Genomic DNA, 8991 nt, shown 5'->3' with positions numbered 1-8991 from the left:
GAGTAGCTTCAATATTTAGTGTTCAGATGAAATCTACCATTCATGTGGCGCCTTGTGAGTAGCTTCAATATTTTGGATGATCTCAACCGCCCATGTGGGTAACTTATGTTTATGTTGTATGATTTTGGAAGATTTGAACCGTTCATGCCGTGGTTTCCATGTAAGGCACCTGATTGTGCGCCCACGTTGATGACTGAGATTTGTGTGATGTAATATCACAATAATTTACAAAATAGTGACTAATTGACAAAATTATCTAGAATTAAAAATCAAAGGGAAATGATACATTCGCCACCTTTTTTACTTGGTACAACCCCCTCTAGGGGTAAAAGAGTAGCCATAAACATATTAGAAAGATCTGACCAATGTATCAGATTAGGCCTAAGTTTAGATCTAGTAAGTAGTAATTATGATACCATGCGAAGAACTGAGAATTGAAAATCATGGTTACTATATAATTAGACATAATGAGTTGTTTATATAGAACACTCAAAGGGATAAAGATAGAAAGATATTTGCATAGCCATTGAAAGTGATATCGATAGAAATCCTAATTTAACCTAACTAGAAGATCTAGCTTAGTTGCCTGATTTGATCCCCTGATGATCCAACGGTCAGATCTATATTCTAACAAAGTAGTCAGAATATACCATAGGATTGTGCAAGAGGAACCAAATCCCTTGAAAAAAAAACAATTAAAGGATTTTTTTTTCCTATTTGCTGTGTTTATGAAACAACAAGTAAGAACATCATTAAAAAAAAAAGTAAGAGTAAAAAAGTAGAGGAAGGGACTTTTTACTGGACCAAATAAACAACGCAGGTATTTTTCTACACTGTAGCAATCAATCCTGAGGTTCCACACAGGTGTATATGTATGTGTAATCACGACATGTGATCGTGAAGAACATCATGAGGCTACGATCATGGCCTTGGTCCCATGCCGAACGGACATATTAAACTACAAAAATTAGTGGTTCAGCTTCTATTAGGAGAACCCTAAATGATGCTTCATGACCTAGGATCATCCAATCAGAGTACTCGACAGACTCAATCACGTAGACATGACACAAGCACTACCTGAAGATTGTTTGGTAAAAATGAACCCAAGAGTCGCTTCTTCTTAGAATTTTCCCTCATTAAGAAAATGGGAAATTATTTGGTGCTTTACTTGTTTACAACAAAATGATTGTGGGTGCGAAAATGAATGGATTTAACACATCTTAAGGATGGACATTTTTCATCACTCTACATCAATTGTCTAGAATACTCCGAGGATGGTGGGACCAATGGAAAAAAAAAAAGCCTGATTTGAGATGAACCACAGTAACTATGGACCCGATTGAGTCTGCATGTGGCAAGGGTTCCATGTTCTAGATGAGGTTGAACTTGGTGATTGGGATTGTGATTTGATGAACCACCAGAAGGTGACCCAGTGAGTCTAGGTGTGGCTCCAAATGGAGATTTCAATTGCAAGATTGCGGGATGTCAAAATCAATGGCTCAAACATAGTTTTAGGGTATCTTTTTTTTTTTTATCATTCTTTATCAATGGTCTACAATCTTCCTATGATGGAGGGAGCAATGCCAAAAGGGCGGATTTGAGAGTATCAACGATATCTATAGACTATAGCATACATGTATCATTGGATCCATGCTGTACATGATCCATTAAAGGAAAACAATGCTCTCTTACATTATTTTTTCATAAGGCCCTAGTTCGATTGCACGAATTTTCTCAAAAAATTTGGAAAGGAAAGGAAAAAATATTTCTAAAAACTCCTACCGTCAAATGTATGATAACATCCCTCTAAATTAATCATAATAGTATCATCTGCTCTAAATCGTGGAAAGAGAAAAAATTATCCTACGAAAATATTTTCTTAGGATATTAATTCTCAAGGGAACCCCTAGTACTCCATCACCGTGTATATCAGGTGTTTTTTGCCCTTTTAGGCCATGTTTGGCAACCATGTTGTCTTTCCATGAAATATTAGTTTATCATGCGGTGGGGGAAGTGGTAGGGAAGGGTGATAAGAGAAACTCGAGAGGGCATGAGCATGACCTGGCATGCACGAATTCTACACACAAAATCTTAATCTTAAGTGAGTCTTTGTCTAGACTATTTGCAAGGAAAGTTAAGAACGCATTTTATTCCACAAACCCAGCATAAGAATTAGGGTTAAACAGCCACCTACTGAATTTAGCTCACCACCTAAACTTCTGTTCAGACTTACATTACGCTTACTCAAGTGTAGCTTCTTCTCTCTTCGGGGGATCAATCTGCAAGTAAGTGTAAGGTTCTGTTGGTTCCTCCCTGCAGTGAAAGCTGAAAGGATCAATAAGGGTGGAGAAGATAGGGTGTGACAATACCATTAATTGCTGAAGTAACACTGTACAATACCATGAATTTTTAGAAATAAAGGAAGAATCAAAACACAGCAAACTCATTATTTAAACTTACGAAGTTGGAAATATGACTGAACAATGAACAGAGAATGTAAATTAAGAATCCTCCAAGAGAAAAATGTTCACACCCTTTCTTATGGTCCAGACATACCCAGGTTTTGAACGCATGCATTGCCAAAAGAGCTTGAAAGGACCGGGAACTGTCTTAAATGGATTTCCTTCGAAACAAGCCTACAAGTTCTCTCAAAGAAACAAATGCTGTTCAGAAAGCTTAGTGTAAAGCGGAATTTTAAGATATACAGAGCAAAAACTCTGAGAAAAAGGCAAGTAACAAATAAACTATAAGGGAAGAAGAAGAAAGCATATCCCTAATGCCCATATTTGATTGCCAGGAACAATAAACCAGTACAATAGAAAAATGTCAACGTAAAATTAGAAAGATATGATGTAAGAAAATTGAACGGTTGTAAGTTCGTTAAGTTGAATCACTCTAGGCAAAGTCAATTCTTTCAAGGGCTAACATTGAGGATGGCTTCGGTAGTGATGTGGAGGAGAGAGAAGAACTAGCAATGAACGATATATTTCCGCCCATCTGGGCAGTGGTATATATATATATATATATATATATATATATATATATATATATATATATATATATATATATATATATATATATATATATATATATATATATGAGGAAAAGGATTGAACGCTCGAGCGTACCAAGCTTATGGAACGCTCGAGCATACCAAGCTTATGGTACGCTCGAGTGCCCAATCACATGAGGGCCCACTTTGTTAGGAAGATCCATAGCATTCATTTGAAAGGCCCTTACATAGATGGGGTGTGTACCAAAAATCAGCTCCATAGGATCATCCTAACCCATCCATTTGTGGAGGGCAAAATGGACAGACCACAAATCTGCCCATTTTTGCCCTCCACTTTTGGAGGGGTTAGGATGATTCAATGGAGCTGATTATTAGTACACACCGTATCTATGATAGGGCCTTGCAAATGAATGCTTTGGATCACCACAAAAAATGTGGGACCCATGTGATTGGGCACTCGAGCGCACCATAAGCTTGGTACGCTCGAGCGCACAATCCTTTTCCTATATATATATATATATATAGACACACACACACACACGCACACTTGTTTCTCCTTTGATGCCGCAGGTTTGGAATTGCAGTGGTAAGGAGTCAACTTGTCCCCTAGTCTTGTTATACTTCTGCTTCTTGTATAAAATTCCATTTTCTCTCAAAAAAGACAAATCAACCTGATGGTAATCCTTATTCTTGTAAGACTTTTTCCTTGTTGGAACTTTGTTTTTAATTGGTAATATTATTATTGATCCACAAAAGAACAGGTAGATAGAATTCATTATCTAAAAATAAAGTTCACAAACTTAAAAGTGAAGTGTTCAATTTTGAATAAGGCCTGAGGTTTTGGTCTTTAGAATGACTAAGGCCCTGTTTTGAGTCCAAAATTGGTTTTGGACTCACAATATGTTCTCATCTTCTTAAGGCCCTGTTCGTTTCAGATTGTGAAAACCAATTGTAGCCCCAAACCAATTCTTGCACTCAAAATTCTATAATTTTGAGTCCAATAATAGGTCAGCGGCTCACAAACGCTTGTCACAATCTAAAACAAACAGGGCCTAAAAGTAGCTGGCTAGAATACCTAGATGCAAAAAATAAGGGCGGCCCGGTGCACGAGGTTCCCGCCATTGCGGGGCTGGGGAGGGCTAGATGCAAAAAATAGTGATACTAAATTTATGAATTGTAAGATAACACTCAAAAACTATATCATACGCAAACGGATATAGTCATGCGTATGGGGAGTGCAAATACTACTAAACTTAACTAAACTACGCACAATATGGATATAGTGATGCTATTCACAACTTCCTAACATACTTTTGCATTTTAGTTTTATGATTTTATTAAATTTTATGCACCATGCTATTAATTTTACTTTCCTTGAAGTTTAAACTAAGTCTTATTGTCTTTACATACTGGGGAAACTATTGATATTTAAAAAGCCTTCTTTTCTTTTTAAGCACCAGAAAAAGAATAATCAAAAGAAGTGGTAAGAAAAATCATTACAGTTAGTTATAATACTCATGTACAATGCACCCGCCAACAGCTTGGCAGAAGCATTCAACAAGGCCCTCTGCAAGTTGTTTGAGAAGGTTGTCTCCAAGTCCAAGAGGGACTGGCACGAGCAGATCGACGAAGCACTATGGGCATATCGCACCTCATGCCGGACTGCCACTGGTTTTACACCTTACTCTTTGGTGTGCAGGGTTGAAGCTGTCCTTCCCTTGGAGCTCCAAATCCCATATCTACGGATTGCCATTTCATATTTATTTAAGAAAGAAAATTAAGGTAATTATTAGCAGTTGAAGAAATAAAGACCCTAAAATGACATGATATGATAAAATTAAGGATAGTCAAGCATCCGTGGCATAAAGCCTGCTCCAGTATCGGTCGACACCTGTATGTGACGCATTTACAAGTATCTGTGTCAATATCTCCCACTAAAGTAGGTAAGATGGGCTTGAACCTCCAATCTCCAGGTTGAAGAACAAAGTCTTGATCATTGAGCGTGAGGCTCAATCCGTGTGTTAATCTTTACATTATTTACAAGCATCCTTTCATATAGCACCCAAATCTGGAATCAAAACCTCCACAGAGAGAGGCTCTACGCTTGGACATGCAATCCTCCCCACCCTTCTCCCCTTTTGCGTTTGATGCAAAATAGGAGATTTTCTCCCTAGTCGCAAGGTGGAGAAAACCCCACACAAAGGTAGGGTTTTCTTTCTTCCCTCTATCTCTTTCCCTCTTATTTCTTATTCCTCTTCTTTTCCTTCTTTCTTTCTTCATCTACTCTTCTCCTCTCTCCTCTTCTTATTCTTTTTCCCTCTATTTCTTTCTTTCACCATTCTCACGGTTTCTCTTCTAATCCAATCATGCGATGTTGTTGTCCGCTATTGTAATAGTTCACTTTGTTATATTTTCACTGCATCTCCTTCCCCCCTTTCCTTCTCTCTATCCTTTCTTTCTATTTCCTTTCCTTTTTTCACCCTTCCTTGTTTATCATGCAATCCATAGTACTTTGTCATGACTGGATCGTCCGCTCATCACATCTTAAATGGTATCCTCTTCTCCTTGTTTCCTGCCTCCCCACTCCTTTTACTGATTTTTCCCTCCCCACATGAATCTTTACATCACCTTGTAGTCTTTGATACTTCTCTTTGATGATCCTACTGTTTGGGGGTGCACATGTATTGTTTATCATATTATTTTCCTCTCCGTACATGACATGGTGTTAAGGGTGCCTTGGGACTGTTTGGATCATAGTTTTAAAACTCCCCCGCGTCGGCGTCAACTCCCCCAATCGAATCCCTTTTAACTTGGCTACGGTCCGCATCGCGCCGCATCCACATTCCGTGTTTTGCCCTACATAATCAAGAAAAAGTCCTTTGACTCTCCCAAATTATGACCACATCAACCGAGTACTCGACTGCGTTGTGCCGAACCGACTAGGATTTTCTTCGGCCATGTTCCGCACCGCATCCGCATTTTTAAACACTGGTTTGGACCTTCCGGGCTTCTCCACCCTTGGGACTCCGATACATGAGATTCGAGGTTGATGTGCTGCCCGACTTGGGTGGCATCCATTAGTCATATTAGATCTTACTTCATATACCTTACCCTTAAGGCCTTTTTCTCTATAAAGGTGGTTACCTTGGGCCTTAGATTTGACCTTTTCTTTATTATAAGTTTGTATTCAGACCTTTCATTTATTGCAGTCCTATTTATGTATATTACATTCTTTGATGTGAATAGTTATTGTCACTGCATGTTTGAGATAGACTTTTTTGTCCGTTGTTGAATCATCTTAACAATTAACTCATTAAGTTTGACCTGATTTTTGGGACTGGCTTGGGCTATCTTATTTGGAAGACTAACTCATTAAGCTCCTAAAGTCCTTTGGAATAAACCATGAATCCTCGGGTTTGCAGCAAATAGTCACAAACTCTCACCTCCCTTTTGGTACATAAAAGATACAAGTCCAAAAATGCATGGCGTAATGAGTACTCTCCTAACCATAAGTCCTCCCAAAACCTATCACCCTCCCCTCTTTTCACCCTATACAACTCTAGACTCAAAGGGATGTTGGAACAAAAATGGACCACCATGCACCCAAACCCTTACCTAAAGTTGGGTTCCTAACCAATCGCCCCACTCCTAGAAATGGATCATCACCTTTTCCATCTTAACAAGACTGGCAATTGGTTCCTGTATTCTCCAACTTGAGCAAGGCATTTGCAGGCATCAAGAACATACAATATAACTTCAAAAAAAAATAAAAATTGAATGGTCTATAGCTAAAATATAGCTAAAATAAAAATAAGAAATTATCTAATGAGAATGTATATTTAGGCCACGTTTGGATACCTCAATTTTTTTTAATTGGATTTGGATTTGAGTTTTGGACACAAAATACGTCAATCATCCTCATGTTCATGTTGTGAAAGAGAGAGAGAGAGAGAGAGAGAGAGAGAGAGAGAGAGAGAGAGAGAGAGTGGGGGGGTGGGGTGGGGTGGGGTGGGGGAGTCGCAAGGTCTTGGAGCAGCGAGGGTGAAGGTGATTGCCACAAATACTGGTTTCCAAATAATGTCTTGCAGAACGGGTTTGAAAATCGGATTTTTTTTTTCACTGTTGTAGCTTATTTGGAAATCTAAGGAGCTAATCCAATTCCAAATCTCAACTGCAAATGTGAGAAATCCAAATCTAAATCTTGTGGGTTTCCAAACATGGCCTTAATCTTATATAAAATATAATCTATGAGGTCCAAAATGGAGTGAAGTTCTTCACAAAAGTTACTTTACGAAAACAGTGTGGAAGAAAAGGTTACCTGGATTACATCCTCCACTCGATCATTGCATCTGTGTGCCTGGGGCTGTTTATGGTCACCTTCAGAAACTCCCCATGGGCTCTCTCTTCTTGGAACAGGTCTAGTACTCATCTCTCTTTCAACCTACGAGTTCCTATCTTTATGATTAAAATGCTCATCTCACAAAAAAATGCAACTGATTTGTGCAAATTACAAAGTGCAAACATGTATCAGATTAACAAGTGCAAAACGCAAGAATTATAGGCAAGAAATAACAGCAGAAAAAGGGAGGGTGGTGAGAGAAAAAACAAATTAAATAGTAAAAAAACACAGCGTACAGCAAAATGCTACTGATTTCTTTCGATCGGCTTGAAAACCACGACCAATTAGAAATCTTGAGGGTTGGGGGTATTTCGAATTTCTAAGGGTTTAGTCATGCAGGATTTTAAAGTGCTGAAAAAATGTCCATGACTTTGACAAATTGTCCATGACTCTTCGGGGACTTGGACTTTAATGTGGGGACACTTGGAACTCTGGGAACCCCAGCGGGAACTTTTTATAGTCATGTAGACATTGAAATCTCAAGCTAGTCATCAACAAATACATGAATTTGAAGTCCTAGTGTTTTAATAACCAATTTTAGTATGATCACGTGGATTTGTACACCCTACTAAAATATCTAACTACTATTGTGCACTTGTGGGTCCCGCTAATGGCTCCAAATAAAGGAAATTTTATAGGCCTAACTAGTTGATAAAACTTGGATTTTACTTTGATAGGTATGTCTAAGTCTGTTGTTGGTGAAGAAGGGCCCTTAATCTTTGCTTAACCTTAGGTGGGTGAAGGGATGCAATTAACATTAATGTCAGTATGTGCAAAGAGAAAGAAATAAGGCTAATTTTAATACTCACAGGCACAAACCATCTTTGTTTCAGTAGTTTTTCATTGGCATCTTTTGGGACTGAATTTACAGTTCAGCACCCGGGAAACCATAATCAAACCCATTGAACAAAAGCAATTGAAAAAAAAAAAAAATTTACATGGTTCAATCACCTCCTAAGATCTTGCTTAAAAGGAAAATTATTTTCTACCTTGCTCATAACTGAAAATTACAATATATATTCTTCACATGAAATGTATCAAACAGCTAGCGTGCATTGTAATTTCAACCAAAGAGAGAACCATTAGGATCAAAATCTGGAATGAATTAGATAGATCCAAAGCACTCACAGTTCAGATTCATGCATCCTTGTCTTTACCGATAATAATCTCAAAATGTATGGATTCTTCAAAGAAAACCCTATTAGGGAATGAATTAGGTACAGATGCATGCTAAATGTAAAGCGAAAACCCTATCGTGCACTGTATTGCAGAGGATTCTTCAAAGAAAAATCCTTTGCAATGTTCGTGCGGGAGAGAGAGAGAGAGAGAGAGAGAGAGAGAGAGAGAGCATACCAAACCCTTGCAATGGCGCTCTTTTTTCCTAGAGAGAGAAACTAGGGCAGATATTGGGCTTGCGAGAGATTTTTAAAAGCTCTCGTAATTAAAAGACAAGTTAGGTTTGTGCAATTATTAAAAATGGTTCCGCGCTGGTATCATAACATAAACTACGTTTCTGAGGCTGCTAATCTAACGGCAGAGATCCGTCCAATTAATGTGGATCATCTTTCATGGCCCACCG

At 38.3% G+C, this 8991-nt stretch overlaps 1 protein-coding gene across 2 annotated transcripts; it reads right to left on the bottom strand.

Annotated features, from left to right (window-relative positions):
* Positions 1 to 2075: 2075 nt before the first annotated feature.
* Positions 2076 to 8918, bottom strand: LOC143884063 (hexokinase-1 protein). 2 transcript variants are annotated; one of them, XM_077387436.1, is made up of 4 exons: positions 8766 to 8918; positions 7332 to 7454; positions 2557 to 2636; positions 2076 to 2313 (listed from the first exon to the last, which is right to left on the bottom strand). In XM_077387436.1, exons 2-4 carry the CDS (start codon positions 7440 to 7442, stop codon positions 2241 to 2243), a joined length of 264 nt encoding a protein of 87 aa, XP_077243551.1. In that variant the 5' UTR covers positions 7443 to 7454; positions 8766 to 8918; the 3' UTR covers positions 2076 to 2240. The 2 variants fall into 2 exon arrangements, with proteins under 2 accessions (XP_077243551.1, XP_077243552.1); XM_077387437.1 differs by having other exon boundaries at positions 7332 to 7464; positions 8766 to 8898.
* Between the last annotated feature and the right edge of the window lie 73 nt (positions 8919 to 8991).

The sequence above is a fragment of the Tasmannia lanceolata genome, unplaced genomic scaffold (genome assembly GCF_043159265.1).
Source record: "Tasmannia lanceolata isolate RefF3 unplaced genomic scaffold, GAP_Taslan_0.1 ptg000008l, whole genome shotgun sequence".
NCBI lineage: Eukaryota > Viridiplantae > Streptophyta > Magnoliopsida > Canellales > Winteraceae > Tasmannia > Tasmannia lanceolata.
Note: the sequence above shows the minus strand (reverse complement) of the source record. Positions and strands in the feature narration are given on the sequence as shown.

Bases quoted from the DNA above. Each gene is read 5' to 3' on its own strand.
- LOC143884063 (XM_077387436.1), bottom strand. From the start codon at position 7,442: ATGAGTACTAGACCTGTTCCAAGAAGAGAGAGCCCATGGGGAGTTTCT. The intron at 2,637-7,331 runs GTAACCTTTTCT...GAGAACTTGTAG, and splicing joins GAGTGGAGGATGTAATCCAG to GCTTGTTTCGAAGGAAATCC. The intron at 2,314-2,556 runs GTATGTCTGGAC...CTTTCACTGCAG, and splicing joins TGCATGCGTTCAAAACCTGG to GGAGGAACCAACAGAACCTT.